This window comes from Anomalospiza imberbis, chromosome 6, assembly GCF_031753505.1.
Source record: "Anomalospiza imberbis isolate Cuckoo-Finch-1a 21T00152 chromosome 6, ASM3175350v1, whole genome shotgun sequence".
In the NCBI taxonomy this organism is placed as follows: domain Eukaryota; kingdom Metazoa; phylum Chordata; class Aves; order Passeriformes; family Viduidae; genus Anomalospiza; species Anomalospiza imberbis.
The window spans coordinates 48,625,219-48,642,962 of NC_089686.1; the positions used below are offsets into that span (position 1 = coordinate 48,625,219).

At 44.5% G+C, this 17,744-nt stretch overlaps 2 protein-coding genes across 2 annotated transcripts; both read left to right on the forward strand.

The window, feature by feature from the left end:
• The first annotated feature begins 5,825 nt into the window (after positions 1-5,825).
• LOC137476045 (serum amyloid A protein-like) lies at positions 5,826-7,050 on the forward strand. Its single transcript, XM_068194036.1, has 3 exons — positions 5,826-5,976; positions 6,296-6,434; positions 6,869-7,050. The coding sequence occupies exons 1-3, from the start codon at positions 5,859-5,861 to the stop codon at positions 7,008-7,010; spliced, it is 399 nt and encodes a 132-aa protein (XP_068050137.1). The 5' UTR covers positions 5,826-5,858; the 3' UTR covers positions 7,011-7,050.
• Positions 7,051-7,355: 305 nt separating this feature from the next.
• Positions 7,356-15,893, forward strand: SAAL1 (serum amyloid A like 1). The gene is made up of 12 exons (XM_068194037.1): positions 7,356-7,550; positions 7,803-7,916; positions 8,893-8,976; positions 10,622-10,701; positions 11,067-11,126; positions 11,394-11,509; positions 12,612-12,795; positions 13,062-13,144; positions 13,289-13,477; positions 14,282-14,481; positions 14,987-15,079; positions 15,674-15,893. Exons 1-12 carry the CDS (start codon positions 7,434-7,436, stop codon positions 15,764-15,766), a joined length of 1,413 nt encoding a protein of 470 aa, XP_068050138.1. The 5' UTR covers positions 7,356-7,433; the 3' UTR covers positions 15,767-15,893.
• The last annotated feature ends 1,851 nt before the right edge of the window (positions 15,894-17,744 follow it).

Here is a 17,744-nt window from a genome sequence, read left to right on the forward strand (position 1 = left end):
GTTGGTTTTTCCCCTTCTTAAATTATATGGACAGGCCATGCCTATTTGAAATACATTAACCAAGCCAAGTCTCAGAATGGGAGGAAGGTGGTGGATTTATGGTTAAAAATGCTGATTACCAGACAAACTTGTTAAATGAACTTACTGTTAAACTACAAGCACAGTATTTCTAAATTGCCCATACCTGTTTGTGCACTGTGACCATAGACATCAGTTGTGATACTCCAACAAACCTCGGGACAGTGGAATTGGAATCAGAGTCATTTAAGTTGCAAAAGAACATGAAGATCCAACCATTAGCCTAGCACTGCCAAATCCTCCACTCAGCCATGTCCAAAGTGCCACTTCTACATGGCTTCTAAATGCCTTCAGGGATGGTGACTCCACCACTTCCCTGGACAGCCTGTTCCAGTACTGGACAACGCTTTTGGTGAAGAAATTTTTCATGCTATCCAATCAAAAGTTCTCCTGGAGCAACTTAAGGCCATTTCTTCTTGTCCTATCCCTTGTTACTTGGGAAAAAGAAACCCACCCCCACCTGGCTGCCGCCTCCCTTGAGGCAGTTGCAGAGAGCGATGAGGTCTCCCTTGAGCCTCCTTTTCTCCAGGCCGAACACCCCCAGCTCCCTCAGCCGCTCCTCACAGGACTTGTGTCCCAGACCCTCCACCAGCTCCCATTTCCCTTCTCTGGACTGCCTCCAGCCCCTCAATGCCTTTCTTGCAGTGAGGGGCCCAAAACTGGACACAGCACTCGAGGTGTGGTCTCATCAGTATGGAGGGACAATCCCTGCCCTGGTCCTGCTGGCCACACTATTGCTGATCCAGGCCAGGATGCCCTTGGCCTTCTCGGCCACCTGGGACTGCTGGCTCATGTTCAGCTGCTGTCAGCAGCACCCCCAGGTCGTTTTCTGCCCAGCAGGGTCCCAGCCCCTCTGCCCCAGCCTGTGGCCCTGTCTGGGTGGTTGCGACCCAAGGACAGGCCCCGGCACCTGGCCTGGCTGACCCTCACACAGTCGGCCTCAGCCCATCGGTCTGGCCTGTCCAGATCCCTGTGCAGAGCCTTCCTGCCCTCCCTCGCGCAGATCAACACTCCCACCCGGGCTGGTGTGTCTGCAGCTGACTGAGGGTGCCCTCGATCCCCTCCTCCAGATCACTGAGAAAGAGATTGAACAGGGCTGGGCCCAACACCGAGCCCTGGGGAACACCGCTGTGACCATGCCCCAGCTAGACAGAACTCCCATTTCCACCACTCTCTGGGCCTGGCCATCCAGCCAGTTTTTAACACAGCAAAGAGTGCACCTCTCCAAGCCATGAGGTCCCTGCTTCTGCAGGAGAGCACTGTGCGACATAGTGTCAAAAGTTTTCCTTGAAGTCCAGGTCAACTTTGGTAATTCCACGATTAGTTCTAACATTTTGGAAAGTGAGAGGATTTATTTTAATAACATTTTTAAAAGCTGAAGGTTTACATAAGTGTTTTTAGATGGATGCTGTCAAGAAAGAATCTTTTTACATAATCTGGTTGATAATGAAGATTCACAAAATCACTTGGATTTTATATCTCATTTACAGAACTATGCTTTGTATTAGCATTCTTTCTGCATTTAGTACATCTTTGGATGAGTTTCTTTTTAGGCTTCTAGCTTCCATCCTCTTCACTGTCTGACTCACATTTTAAGCAGAAGGCCACAGCATCTGGGCAATATTCAGTTTTCACAAATGTAATTTAAATAAAAAAGTAATGCATTAATTGGAACTAAATTTAATTAAAATTTGATAATTTTGTTGTAAAATAATATTAAAATACTGCTTTATAAGGAATATTTTTGTGTAGACTTGCAACACTTGTAGTGTTGCAAAATAATGCTTTTAATCAAAATAGGACTGAGTACAATGTTTGGCCTTTTGGGAGATGCAGTCTGCAGACACTTTTATCTTGTCTGCAAGAAAAACTTGGGTGTGGAGGGATGGTTACTTCACTAGGGGAAGGCAAATCCCCGGGAGACAATGTCAGGCTTTCAGCCAGTGTTGCTTGTGGAAAAGCCAATACAGAACTATTTCTAAAACTATTTCTAGGCATTTCTTTCTAAAAAAGGGACGTTTCAAGCTTCTGGGGTTTACATTCTGCCATTGGAAATAGAAGGATCTGTGCCATCCAGGAGTACTCCATGCTCTCACAGTAGGACTCGGAATGGGAGCCAGGCACCTACCAGATGGTGTTGGTGCCTGTTCTCTTCCCTGCCAGATGAGCTGCTGCTGCCTCAGGGGCTGCCACAGTTACCAACCTCGGGTTCACACAGTATGTGGTGTAGCTGAGTGCTCCCCTTGCCTTCCTCAGAGGAATTCCTGGATTTCTGAGAATGTGCCTGGCTTACCGCTGTATGGTTCCACTCTGTTTGCTTGGTGTATTTTGTGTACACATCAGTCTGTCTTACTTCTGTGGGGGTTTTGTACGCTTGGTTAACTTTGACCAAGGGTTGGAGCTTTTTTTTTTTTTTACAGAAAATCATAATTCCAGTTAGAGCTTTTTTTGAAAGTATAACATGTCAGAAGGGTCATTCAGGTAACATAATGGGAAGTGTGTGTTCAGATTTTGTGTCTAAAGTGAGCTTGTCTATATCATTTCAACTAACTTGGCTGTCAATAAAGAGAAGAGTTAGAAATGAATATTTTCTCTTCTGGATGTGTTTGTTTTCATCTCATAAGGGTAAGGTGAAGGGACAGAAATGAGCGGGTCTTCTGTTCAGAAATTACTGAAATAGAAACTGCCTCAGTTGCACAGAGCAAGGCTCCTGTGAGCCAGCTGAGCACACATCACTGACATCTCAGCCAGCCTTATGGGGAAGATGAGCTGCAGCTCAGCTTTGGTTTTTGTGGGTGACTGGTGGTGGGAGAGACCCTTGGGAAGCAGAGGTGAATAAAGGGGGCTTAGGAGAAGCTTTAAATAGAAACTGATGGTGGTACTTTTTTCTTTGATAAAAAGAAAATATCATACATTATTTCAGTATTAGAAACCTGTAGGTAAATTATTTTTACTTCAGATACATACCTGCATTTTCATTTTGCTTCTTCAAAGGAGACAAGTTTCCAGTCATTCTCCATGTCGATAAGCCCAAGATCACTGGTAGTGTATATTCAATACTTGGCAAAACTCCTGAAATGAATTATTGCACACGTAAACATAAATAAGGTACTGTTCTTTCCCAGATTAAGAAATAACTGCAGATATTATTGTGCCTAAGCTGGGAATTCACCTCATCCCCTTTCTCGGTCTTTCTTAGATTGCAAAATTGTGGAATGTTTGTGGAACATAGTTTGCATTCATAGATATTTACAGTTACAGGGCAACCAGCATGGGGTTGGTTTTTATCTTAATTGCATCAGAAATGCTCTCCAGGCTCCCCTCAATGTGTTGTGTTTCCCAGTGTGCACATGCTGCCAAGGTTTATTGCTAGGCCAGGAAGAAATGCTCTGTTCAATCCCTCCTCCACGCTCAGAGGCAGCTTTGCCTCTTTCTGTTGTGAAAGCAGCAGTGTTGGCTGCAGCTCATTTCTGTGAGCCAAGGGTCATAACCTGGAGTGCAGGACAAGAGGATATGGGAAAGTAGGGCTCAGGCTGTTACCTGCTGGAGCCCCAAGCTGCAGCTTTGTCACAGCTCCAGCATTGTTGTCACTGCTGCTGTCCTCCTTGCTGGACACCAGGGAATGCACTCGGAGATGTTCTAAAGAATTGTTCTAAGAGAACAACTCTAAAGTGATGTTCTAAAGCACCTGCTTTCCTGCAATTGTCCTCATGGTTTGCAGAAATGTTGGTTTGGAGAGAATGTGAAACAGTGTAAGACTTAAAATATCCTTTATGGTCCAGAGTGTGTGAGGTCTTGTAGGGAAAAGGTTCCTTAAGTCAGTTTTGAAGGCAATGCTTTGTTCTAAGTCCCTGGGCAAAGTGCCACATGCCTGTACTCCAACTTACAGGAGTCACTTTCCTTGTTTTTTAAAAACCAAAAAGGTGATGGACAGGGCTACTTGCAGCCAGCAGAGAAGGCACTTGAGCTGCCGTGTACTGCAAGGATGTAGGTATCAGGATGTGAACAGGGTTGCAGCAGAACACAGCACTCCAGTCCCTGCAGTAGCTGAGCTGTTGCACTGTGAAGTAAAAGGTTTAGGAGTGCCAGGGTGCAAAAATCTGTGTCTGCTCCCTGCTTTTGCTTTGTCCATTGGGTTAGGATTAAGATTCTTGTTGCAAAGTGTTCCATTCTGAGATACATCATACTACAGAGTATCTGTCCTGCAGCTCCAGCCTATGGAAAATGTCTCCTCTCCCCTTAAGCTAATTTTTTTGAAGTCCAGTGATGCCCAAGGAAGTTACTATTGCCACTTTATTAGCTTTATTGTACCTCTTTCAACTCATGCTCTGCCCTGCAGCCCCAGGAGCGAATTGTTTACAGTAGCAGAGTTGTGAGTGGGGCAGCTACCCTTAACTCTTCTGAGGGGAACCTGAAGAGCTCTCCTAGACTTGCCAAATTAATGTACAAAGCCACACAATGGGGACACTTCCTGCACACTCACTCTCCGGTGCAACTGCACTCAACCCTGGAGTTTTCTGCAGGGGAAAGGGTTGTGTCAAGTTGTTAACCAAGGGAAGTGAGCAGGCTTTAAGCAGGGAGAGCACAGTTAAACAGTGAACCATGCCAATAGGGCCAGACAGTTGATTTAAAATCTAGCAGAATTGTGGCTGTATGGATCTGAATTTCCCCTTAAGTAAAATGTTTACTGCTGTGTCTAAAACTTTCTACCTGAGCCCCACAGAGGTGCTGTTGCAGCAGGGTGGCTGGAGACTCTCGAGAGGGGCCTTTGAGAGCAAGCCAGGGCAAAATGAACCCTTCAAAGCCTCTTGATGGTCTGTGTGTCTGTGCTACATTAGAGTGTGATCAGCAGGGATGTAGGTGTATGTACTTTGCTTTGCAATGGAGTTAAGAGCAGCACTTCACATTTTCCATTTCATTAACTCTGGGATTCATCTGGCAATCCCAGCACACATGGGAATTCCACTTAGCAGTTCCTGCAGCCCTTCTGGTAATGCAGCTCACAGTTCCTTGTGCACAGACACAGACCTGACCTTGTGTTTCCATGTGAAGACAGACAGGCACCTTCCCCTCTGAGCTCTATTGAGTCCAAGATCCAAACAAAAGTATCACCCTTAAGACAGCAGTAACACTTCAAGCACATGGAACTCTTCAGCCCTTAAGGCAGTTTGTCCATCTGGTTGTTATGAGGAGCAAATAGTCCCAAGGGCAGCTGAAGAAGTGCCATATACTCTCTAAAAGATTGTGTAACAGGAGCTATGAACTTTCAGTAAGGACAAGGACAGGTTTCCAGTAATGATTTCTGTGTTGGGATTGTTGGTGGGGATTTCCCAGCCATGGGTATCCTTTCCAGTTTCCTCTTTTGAGGGGTTTGAATTGCTTATAAATACCCTCTCTGAATCTGAGAGCACACACCAGCTCCTTTGGCTTTGCCATTCTGTAGAGGTGAGTGACATTCCTGAATTAGTGAGCTGTGTGCAGTGTTTTGAGCTGGTATTTTGGGAGCAGAACCAATGCTTTAGCATGTGGGGCTTCTTTGTACTCATGACAGGAGCAGCAGGGAGTGCTAAAATGCAGGTTTCTCATGTGCACCTGCTTTTGTTGTGGAGCTTGTGGTAGCACAGAGGCCATCACTCCTTGCAGGGGGAGAAGGGGGCCCTGGGCAAGCCCTCAGCACTGGGGCAGCAGCCCAGGCACAGCTGGGGGTGTGGTGGCTTCTCAGTGGTGCTCCAGAACTGCTCATCTCTCTCACTGTCTCCCAGCTCCCCTGGCCAGGAACCATGAGGCTCTGGGTCTGCCTTGCGTTGCTCTCCATCGTTCTGTGTGCAAGTGCTGACAGACCAAGGATAGTCGAAGGAATGATCCGAGCTGGACAATTTGTCCGGGATGCAGCGGGAGGTAAGCTGCTGTTACCAGGGGCCCTTCCCTCAGGAACCCCCTCCCCAAGCACAGGTTGCCAGCAGTCAATGGTGCAGCTCTCAGAGCTGGGAAATCCACAGCTCCATGTCAGAGAGCCACTGGTTTCTGCTGCAGGACCTTGAGGGCCTTGATCAGCCCCCAGAGGTGAGCACAGCCCTGTGCAAAGGCTGATGTGGAGCAGTGCCTTACTCTGTTTCTGCTCCTTGGGCCTTTCAGCTCCTGACTGACGTGGGTACTGAGCTATTTCTGGTGCAACTCTTTCAAGTCAACCTCATCTCCATTTCTCTGCCTTCTTCAGGGGCGCGTGATATGTTCAGAGCATACAAGGACATGCGTGAGGCGAATTACAAAGGTGCCGACAAGTATTTCCATGCCCGTGGGAATTACGATGCTGCCCGGAGAGGACCTGGTGGTGCTTGGGCAGCGAGAGTGATCAGGTAATGGAGTGTGCTTGGCTTGGTAACAGTTAACTTTTTATTAGGGATCCAGGCATTCCAGCTGGAGTGAGGTCCTTTTTGACTTGTACTCAGCTTTGTACCTAGAAGGACAGCAGAGGGGAGGGGAAGTAGTTCCCACCTGGACAGCCGGTCTCTATAGGAATGGTGCCACATGAGTGTGAGCCTTTCTCCTTGTTCTCCCAAGAAGGCAGATTCCTCTCTCTGCATTTCTGATAAGGAACTCTCCTTCATTGCTGGTTCATCTCCCAACATAACAGATAGGCATTCCACTGCGGCCTCTCAGACAAAGGCCGAGCATGTGCTTGCATCTCACCTTTAGAAGCCTTAGAAAGCAGTTTCACATGAGTGAGGGACCCAACACAAAGCTGAGTTGGATGCAGTCTGTTCAGGTGGCCTTTCCTCCTTCCCCACAGCGACGCCCGGGAGAACTGGCAGAGCGGCGTGAGCGGCAGAGGCGCCGAGGACTCCCGGCTGGACCAGGAGGCGAACGCGTGGGGCCGGAGCGGCGGGGACCCGAACCGCTACCGGCCCAAGGGGCTGCCCAGCAAGTACTAGCGCTGTACTCCGCTCCTGTCGCACCTCCCTCCGTACAGCCCAATAAAGGAATCCTCCTGAGAACTGTTCCCTTCGTTGCGAGCATCCTTCCTCCCGGGGCGCGGGACTGCGGGGCGGGGGCGGCGGTGTCGGGGCATCGCGGGGGCTGCCAAAGGGTCCCCCCTTGGGACCCTCGGGTGCTCCGGGAGCGCGGGTGCCGCTCCCTGCCGAGGGGCGGCCCTGGGCGGGCGGGTGCCGGCACTGTCCCGTCACGGTTCCGGCGCGATCCCAGCGCGATCCGGGCACGGTGCCGGTGCGATCCCGGCGCAGGCCCGGGCGCGGCAGGCGGCAGTGGCCGCCGGCGGGCAGGGGGCGCTGTGGGGCCGCGTGCGCCGCTCCGGCCGCGCCGCCGCCTCGCTGCCCCCGCACGGCTGTGGGGCCACCATGGACCGCAACCCGTCTCCGCCGTGCAGTGATGCGGAAGAGGAGGAGGGGGACGCGGTGGGGAACACGGTGTACAGCAAGCACTGGCTCTTCAGCGTCCTCACCCGCCTCATCGAGGTGAGCGGGCGGCGGGCCCGGCGTCGGTCAGCGCCGGGTGGGTGCGACGCGATCGCTGCCAGGGCCGGGGGGGACACCCGGGGACCAGCGGGGGCAAACCCGGGGACACCGCTGGGATTCACAGGGCACAAATCCGGGGGCCGGGCGGGGACACGGTGGGAAAACACCTGGGGACCCAGCGGGGACCCAGCGGCGGCCGGGTGGTGCCGGGGGTTCAGCCGGGTCGTTCTCCCCCGCCCCGCTGTGTCCCAGGTGATCGCCCCCGCGGAGCCGGATCCCGCCGCCAGCCCCGAGGGAGCCCGGACGGAGCTGGACGAGGAGATGGAGAATGACATTTGCAAGGTGTGGGACATGTCGATGGACGAGGTAGGAGCCTTGTGCGGCACCTCGGGGCGCGTCTGCCCCGAGTGTCCGGTCAGAATGGTGCTGGCAGAGGGAGAAGGCAGGGAGTCGGCCCGCTCGCTCGGTCTGGCCACGCCCGGGTGTGGTGGGCAGGGTGAGGCAGGACAGCCGGGCTGGGGCGGCGCCGAGCAGCCTGACCACAGAGCCTGCGCTGGGTCGCGACAGCTGCTGGAATTGACTCGGGTGCACAGCCCGTGCCTTCAGCACTTGGGTCATGGGGATAGATAGTATTGAGGCCATCTCTAAACAGGCGTATTTTCCTCTAGCAATTGTCATACATCCTGATGGTAAGCATAGCTTTCTTTCTCTGATAGATAAACAGCCGTTCAAAGTTTAGCTGCAGACTTGAAGTGTCAGTGTAACAGTATATTTCTCAGCACTCCCAAATGCTAGACAAATTCTTGAGCGAGATATATATATTAGTTTAAGTATTATTTTATTCCCTACCTTGTTGCTCAGATTTTTTAAGTAAACATGGAACATGGATCTTTTACTCCCAAATAGACAACTAATCTTGTGTTTTAATGTGGTAAAATGAGGAAGGGATTTCCTCTTGTGTATTCCAATCAAGTGCTAATGGCAATCCCTTCACTTGCTTCTTTTTTATGTGTCATGGTGATGTCATGCCTTAAAACATGATATTTACTGAATTCTGGTTGAGTGCTTCTGTGGAGATAGGGAGCAATTTGCATTTTCTTGCAAATGTGACTTTTTGGCTCATTCTGCAGCAAATCACTGGCATACTGAATCACCAGAGGGGCTTGCTGGCCTTCTCTCATTGGAAAACAAGGATTATTAGTGTTAACTGTTGGCAAATAATAAATTCCTTGTAGTGAGTTTATCATCTCTTTGATCCAGTCCTTGTGCTGTGGGAGCACATTTGGTTTTGCATTTGGAAATTGCAGAGGTCCATTTACTTCTCCATTCACTTTCTCCACAGGATGTTGCTTTATTTCTTCAGGAGTTCAACGCCCCCGATATATTCATGGGAGTTTTTGCCAAGTCCAAATGCCCTCGCCTAACTGTAAGTATGGGCTGTCAAAAAGCTCTCCTGTGCTAACAGCAATAGTAGATAGCTCTGTCCATGCATTTACATTTATCTCCCTTCTCCCACTGCACGTGTAATGTGTAAGGGGAACCAGGAGAAAACACAAAATAAAAATTTTGAATGCTTTTTCACTCTGTTTTTAAAATGGTCTAATCAGTAGGGATTTTGGTAATGCTGAAGGTGATGCATCTCTGCTCACACATCCTCATCTAGATATACTGATGAAGGACTGAGTTTATCAAACAGTTATAAGACCTGTTATAAAACCCAGCAGTGTGGCCTTTTTTTTCCTTTTGACTTGTTTCATGATTACTGAACAGAAATGGTCATGAATTTGTTTAGTCAGACCTGCAGAAGTGTGGTGGTTTGACCCTGGCTGGAGGCCAGGTGCCCACCAAAGCTGCTCTGACACTCCCCTCCTCAGCTGGACAGGGGAGAGAAAATACAACAAAAGGCTCCTGGGTCAAGATAAGGGCAGGGAGAGATCACTCACCATTTTCTCTGATTTGTCATGGGTAAAACAGACTCCACTTGGGGAAATTAATTTATTACAAATCAAATCAGAACAAGATAATAAGAAATAAACACAAAAAGATTACAAAAAGTAATATTTGGAATTGTTACGGCACCAATACTTTATTTTTTTAAAACTTTTCCACTTGTTTCGATGTGACTGATTTCCAGCGTGTGCTACACAGTGCACTGCAAGTCTCAAGATAGGATTTTCAAAGGTATTCAGTGTTGATGTAAATCCTCTTTCTCAGAAGTTTCCAGATGCTTTACTGCAGGAGATCAGTACAGACAAATAGAGCTTTGAAAGTTTAGTACTTTGTCTTTGGAAAGTACAACCCAAATTTGCAAGTGAGTGCAAATTGGCTGTCACAGCTACTATCATGAAACAGTGTTTGCTGGAGTGCCTGCTGTAATTTAGCAGAGGTTATAGCATGTTCATAATTAAGAAGACAACCTTAGTGGAGAGAGTTGATTTCTGACCTTCAATTGCTGCAAACTAATGACTCACTTTGTTTTAGCACCGGTCACCTGCAGGTGTTTCAGAGCTCTCATGGTCCCCTTTACACAAGTGTGCATCCTCTTAATGATTACCTTGGCATGGATGTCCTAACCGGATGCACTGCTTTGGGGTTTTATTTTATTTTGTTTTATTTTAGATATCTTTAATCAGAAAATGGGCTTTGCTGGAAGCTTGTATTAAGATCCCTTTCTTTTGTGAGCAAAAGAATATCAGTGAGGGTCATGTTTATGTAGTGATATTTTTGTTTTAGGACTCCTTTTTGCTTTAATAACTGGGCTGTCAAATTAGCTTCAAAACAGTATACAAAGAATATGCAAGCAGAGCTGATTTCAAGATACATTGGCTTTTATGGAACACCTAAATATCTGCATAGTACCTGAGTGTATTTTAGGGTAGTCTGATAGAACAGAAAAATCTGTATGGAATCTGTGGAAAAATTTGTATTTTTGTCATGAAATCAGTAAGTCATACAAGCTTGGAAGTCAAAGTGGAAAACATCTTTGAACCTCTCTTACTTTTGTCTTATGGCTCTGGAAGTGAAATTGTGGACTAGCAGTTGTCTCATTATACTGTGTTTTGACTTTCCAGGAAATCTGTGTGGGAATATTAGGGAATATGGCCTGTTTCCAGGATATCTGCATGTCCATTAGCAAAGATGAGAATCTTGGGTAAGTGTCTGTGTGCTTTGTACATGGACAGGTACTGCTTGTCTAGACTCACAATCAGGAAATTCATGTTAGAGGAAGCCTACCCAGCCTCATCTTCATTTATAACTTTTGGCTGGCCATGTTTCTGTGGGAAGTGCTCAGGAAAGGAAGAAAGGACACACACCACTATTTTTGGGGATTTTTAATCACCAGTCAAGTTAGTTTTTAAGTTTGGTGGTCTTGAGACACTGGAAGTGCATGCACAGTTAGGAAAAGCTGGCTTTTATCTCAGAACATGGCTGCAGTTATGAAATTAATCTTTTTATACCTTTTTTAAAAATAAAGATGGATTTTATTAACTTTTTTCCCCCTGCATTTTCTTAAAGCCAAGTGTTACTGCAACGTTTGTGTGATTCAGATTCCCCAACTCTTCTGGAAACAAGCAGGTAGGACATCTCAGAAATTAATGCATCATTAGCAGTAACATGTAGTTCTGCTATGCTCTGAGGCCTGGGGAGAAAACTGACAAGTGGGCTCACTATTTTATTATCCTGTCATCGTTTCCTTTTCTTGTTTCTGCATTGTTGTGGAATCACTTTGCTGTGAGTTAGATTCCCATCTCTGTTTCCACTGTCATTATTTTGGATTTACACTTGTACAGCTAAAAGGAGTGAACTGGCTTCTAATTTGTTAAATGGGGAATTCTTGCCTAGGTTGTTGTTGACTTGCCTCTCCCAGCCTGAGGTGGCCAGTGTCTGGGTGGAGAGGATCCGAGAAAACCCTTCTGTGTACGACTGTGTTTGCTTTATCATGTCCAGCTCTACAAATGGTAAGTTGCCAAAACAAGCTGGGATTTAGTGGGTGTTTCCAGAAGCAAAATAACCAAAGTTTGCAATTTCAAAGACAAATATTTTCAGTTGGGTTAATTTCTTTAAAATAAAGGAAACCTCGTGAGTTTAAAGGACACCAAAACAAACTTGCCCTGCCTTTGCAGGTTTATAAATATATATAAAACCAACTAGAAAAGCACTCATAGAGGAAGAAGAAACCTCTGGGGGGAGAATAAAAATATGTTTAAATTGAAGAAGTTGTTATTTGCCAGAATAAAAGAAAGGGCATAGTCTTCATTCAGTCTTCATTCAAAATGACATATGTCATTTTTGAACCTTGAAACAAGACCTCATTTAATTAATATTTTTCAAGTCAGATATGGATTTTCTATTTTTAAAGCTACTGTATCTGTAGAATGTGAACTGGAGGAATGGTTCAGTTACTCTGGCAGCTGAATGCTGTGCAGGCTTTAGGTATGCAGACAGTGCTACACAAATATCTCTTAGCACTAAGTTAGCAAAAACCACACCGACCACCTAAAAATGGAAGTATTTTGGATAGCATTTGTGTTTAACATCCAACTCAGCTGTAACAGCAGTTATCATTTGTCAAGAATCCTAAAATTACTGCTGTTTCATTTTTTAATAATTTTTTTTAAATGCCAATTCTCAGAAATCCTGCTCCATCCAATTGAAATAACAGATCTGTTTAAGTAAAATGGCAGATTGGCAGGTGGATGACTAGCATAAAACTGGATCTCTAGGAACAAATCTTGAGAAGTTTTACTTCAGAAGCAGAAGTGAGGACTTTTCAGGAGCATGGCATCTCTTTGCAGAATAAAGTTACTGCTTCATATGTGGCATGACAAGGTAGAAGGTGTCAGTGTGCTTTCTGGCAATCCCTATGTATCAAACTCTTTACCTGGTCTATGCCACATAAAGGAATTAAACATAGCAACCAGTAGTGGGTCACAGAGAAAGTGAATTTATTTCAGTCCTGAATTTACTCCAAATACTTGTATATACCAGCACCTTGTAAGCTAATTTTTGCTCTTCATTTTTAGTCTTGTTGAAATAAAAATAACATTCTCTCTCATGCAGTTGAATTGCTGGTGAAAGTGGGTGAAGTGGTGGACAAGCTCTTTGATCTGGATGAAGAGCTGATGTTAAACTGGATCAAAAATGGCACTTGTCACTCTGTGGGACCATCTGTAGATGATTCTCCTGAAGAACTTCCAGACTTTAAGATTGTGCCTTGTATACTTGAAGCAGCCAAGCAAGTCCGGTATGGGAGATTTATTTTTGATTTCATGGCTGGGGAGATTCTTCATAACCTTGTAAGGCCTGTGCCCAGATATCTTGCTTTTAGTGGCACAGTTTGACAATCACTGGGATATGGTTTTCCTGGACTTATGGTTTGATATGGGTCAACTTGTTTGTTTGCAAAAGGAATGGCAGTGACTGCTGATGGGCTTCTCTGTGACCAAAACACAGAACATAGGCTCAGTAAGCAGCACTTTAATTTGTCTTTTTGATGTTTGTTCTGTGTAGATCAGATAACCCAGAAGGACTGGACGTTTATATGCATATCCTGCAGCTCCTGACCACGGTGGATGAGGGTATCCAGGCTATTGGTAAGAGCCTGGAATTGCTGTGTGTGAGGGGACCAAGAGAGGCCATAACTTCTGGATCACCACGTATTTATTGGGGAGAGCAGGAATTCACATACCTGGAATAAATTTGTTGGGTTGGTGGGCTCTCTTTCTTTCTTTCTCAAGTGCAGGCTCCTGATGGAGGAAAAGAGACTTGGAGTTTGCTTTATGACCTCGTTTGCCAAGAGCTTTGCCAGCCAGATGATCCACCGATCATTGTGCAGGAGCAGAAGACTGTGCTGGCCTCTATTTTGTCCGTGCTGTCTGCTATGTTTGCTTCACAGACAGAGCAGGACTACACCAGGATGAGGAAAAGCAAGTTGTGCTTTTTTCTTTTTATTTTAAGTTAATATTCACAATTGGCTTTATGTGGTTGTGGAAGGTGGTTCATTTCAGTGACATTGCATACAGTAAGACTCTTCCCTGGTTACTCAGAATCACAGCTAGCCCAAAGTTCAGTTACTGGGTGGGCTGTAAATTCTGAGGATTTACAGTACCAAAATCTACAGATTCTGCTCAGTCTTCTCCATTGGGTAAACTAGTGAAAATTTCAGAATTTTTTTTTGCTAAAATATAGTAATACATTATTACATTGTTATTTTATACATAATATATACAACATATATTTTTATGCACTAATTTTTTTTTTTAGTAGGGGGAGATTCTGCACTTACTTAAATCCCTCTATCATTTCTTACTTTTCAATCCATGGAAAAATCTTTAGAATTAAAAGCCTCTCTTGAGAATGTGAGTCAGGGTCATCTGCAGCAGAAAGATGCTGTGCAGTTTGGTTTTCAGATAGGATTATCTGGATGCAAATTTAACATACTGCCCTCACTGGGTGCTTCAAATGACGGTTTCCTCCTCATGCTCCTTACACTGGCATATAGTTTTTATAGATACAGGTCAGCTTGCAGGAAAATTTTTTTTGGGTTTTCTACTACATTTCCACTTGCTTTTTCAAAACTGTCTTTGAGTAACAAAATACAATACTGTCAGAATATACATCCCTATAGCTTTTGTGTAAAAATCTGATGGTGTGTTTCAAAATTCTAATGCCTTGAAAGGATGGACAAGAATTTTCAGTGTTAAAGTTCACTGTTCTTGTTACTTTGTGTTAAGATATGCCACTGGTTGGGAGCTTGATTCGTATTTTACAATACATGGAGGGCTGTGGGAAGAGAGCTGTTGATAACTCCAAGGAGTCTGAGCAAGAGGAGACTGGAAGGACTGATGTAAATGAGGAAGATTTCCATTTAAAAATTTTGAAGGATATTTGCTGTGAATTGCTTTCCAATATGCTTCAAGAACTAACCAAGGTAAGAATAAACAAAATTATAGTAGGGATTTCTGCAGGGTAGGTAAGAAAAAAGTATTTAATATTAATGTGGACATTTTTCTGTGCAAGTGCAGTTGCTTACTGGGAATTCATCAGAGACTCAACCAGAAGTAGCAACATGTGTGGGAGATGGGAGGGACACAGGTTTTCTGAGGGGTGTGCCAAGATTCTCTATGATAAATTCTGTAGATATATGTTGCCCTTTCTTTTGAATGAAAGTTAGTTTATTTAAGAAAAGGAAATATATAATCTCACCTTCTCAGCTGGACCCTTTTAATTGTGGAAGCATTCAGGTTAAGAGACTTGTGATGTGTGAGCTTTCACACCTTTTGGCATCAGCTGTGTCTGGCTTTCTCTGAGATCTGTAAGTTCTGGTTGTTTTACCCACTGATAAGAACAAAACACATTCTGTGGATGCTGTGCACTGTTTTATTGTTCTTTCAACAACTGTTCATGATATGCTGGTTGTATTTCTGATCTTCCAGGAGAATACCTTAGAAGGACTGCACCAGGGACACCTGAATGAGCAGACATGTTCCTGTGCTTTTCAGAACCTCTTGCCTCTGTATTCTGCTTCGGTGAGTATGTGACAAGTTCTGTGACACAGCTGAAAAAGTGCTCTTTGGGTGGCAGGACCTTTCCAAATCTGATACACAAGCAGGGCAGAGTTGCTCAGGCACAGGTAAAACACCATCCAGTGCCAGATAGTCTTACCCCCTCTGTCTGCTCTGCCTCACTTCAGCCAGAGCATTGCTGAGATCATCAGCTGATGCCAGGGCCAAACTGTGCTGATGTGAATGGATGTCTGAAAATTTATCCTAGCTGAAAAGTTGTCCTATATATTTTTATAAAATAATTATTCTAAGTATTTTGCATAGGGAGCTTCTGTCTGGGTGAGAAAAGTTTCTGTGTTTCTTTTAAACAAGAAAATAAGGGTTTGAGGAAAGTGGTACCATTCCAAAATTTAGACACACTGGAATTGTGATGTTTAGGAGGAAGGTAGCTACTGTAGAGCATTTTCCATTACTCATTGCAGTGGCTGCTGCTGGCTGGTCTTATTTGGAAGGTACAGAAGTAGAAAGAGCCTCTGTGCCAGTATAAGAATTCTGTGTTCCATGCAAGTTGGTTTTGTTTTTTATTTTTTCTCCTTGTGTGTGTTTTTTTTATTTCAGGTGGAGAGTTTCCTTGAAGTCCTGCGCGAGGCTGATCAGACACTTGCTGACAATCTAGAAAAACGTTTCCCAAGCCTGAAGGCTCACACCTAAGAATGTACATGAAATATTTTCCTTCTTTGGAATGAAGATTTTTGACTGTTTCATTACAGGATTTCAGAAATCAAGTTTTCAGTAAATGCAGGAGTATGAGTCAACCTCTTTACCAGCAGGTGGCTTTTAAGAAATGTTCTGGGTAGCCCTAGGGTTAACCTGGTCTGCAAGGGGAAAGAAATGACTGTAAATCACTTCTGCATCTTCCATCCTGTTTGCTCTGGTAATGAGAGACTGTTGATTTCTAATTGCTCTCCTGCAGAGTAGTTTTCTTTGAATAACTCTCAATTCTGTGCTTTTCAACTGAAGTTGAAACAACAAAATGAATGAAATGCACTGAGTAGTTCTTTAAAATGGTGCTGGTTTCTTTCAAGTTGCTGTTGGCAAAAGGAGGATTGCTCCATAGAAATCCCCTTCAAGCATCTGATGAAAACAATTAAATTATTGAGTTGTTCGGGGATTTTTTTAGATCATATCAATACCTTGAGCAGGTACTGCAACAGAAACTTTTCATTCTGCTCCTTTCAAATCTTCACACTTCTGCTGAAGCCTCATCTTCACGGCAGCTCTCAGTTGTGGTGTTTCAGTCCTGTGCAGTTCAAGGATTTGAGAACATTGTTACCAATGGTCTGTGCTGCAGCTTCCAGCCATTGCAGGTAACTACCCACAGTTAGGAGTTGCAGGGCAGCTTTGGATTCAGTCCCTGGTATACTTGCAGACCTTTGGGTTTTTTTCGCAGCAGTCTGTGCTTCAGTGTAGAAGTGTAACATATCAGTTCTTTTGTTCTTGATTTCTTGTATGAATTATCTCAGAATGGCATGAGAAATGCCATATTTTCCATGGGGGAGGTTAGGGTGTTAGGTCACTTGCAGGAAATTCAGTGTACAATCTCCTAAAACTTTAACTATATGATATTTTAACTGCATTGCATTTTTAGATCCTGTGTCTGCATGCAATGTTCTGAGTCTGAAGAGACAGCACAGCAGCACATCAACTTCACTGTTTCTGTAAATGAGAGTGGGAAACAATTGGCCTTTATTAGGTTTGAAATGTAAAAGCAAATGGGAACCAGAGCATAGAGAATAACTGAATGTCACATACACACATTCCCTGGCTCTCCAGGTTTTACAGACTTTAGTCTTGTGCTGGGCCATGTTGTGTTACCAGAGTTACCTGGACCTGTGGTAAAATACAGTATGTGTATATGTACATATAACCTTTCCATCCCAAATTTCAGTTTTCAAAACCAGTGCAATTCAATCATTCCCCTGCCAGCAGCATCTTAGTTGTCAGCAGGGAATTTGGAATTGCAAATACCTGACTTGTTTTGCCAAAAAGAATTGCCATGGTTTATATCAATTTTTGTATGCTATGTTTGTTGGAGAAAACTGGTGACTGTGAATCAGATGACACCATTTTTCATACTACTTTGACAGTTTTGGGGTATTTTCTTAAACCTACAGATTTGTAATAAAGCGTCTTTAAAAAAAAAAACCCAAAACTTGTATGCTTTCCTTTATTCCAGTGTCAATTAAATTTGTTTTCTAAGCCACTGGAAATGTCTGTTGCTCTTAGGTGTGTCAGTTGTAAGAGGAAAATTGAACCTCTTCATAATGTCTGTGTGCTGTAAAATATGTTTTCCTTCATTGAATATTTATTTTAACTCTTGCTTTTTTTGCATAGTCATTTTTATGGTCTGGAAGTTAATGTGTGTCTCATCCCGTAAACATTTTTTGAGCTTAGTTTGTCTCCAGCTGTATCATAAGTGTCTTCCACCATAGTGAAGAATTATTTCTGGTGTGCATCTCCTGAAATTTGTGGTAGTTGAAATTCTGCAGTAGCCATGTAATGTAATGTAGAAAAAAAAAAGCTGAGACAAGATCTGTTGTTTTATTTTGTTCCTCCTCCTTTTCAATACACCAATATCCAGTGTTGACTGATGAACTGTTATGTGTTACTGATATCTGGTGCCTGTAAT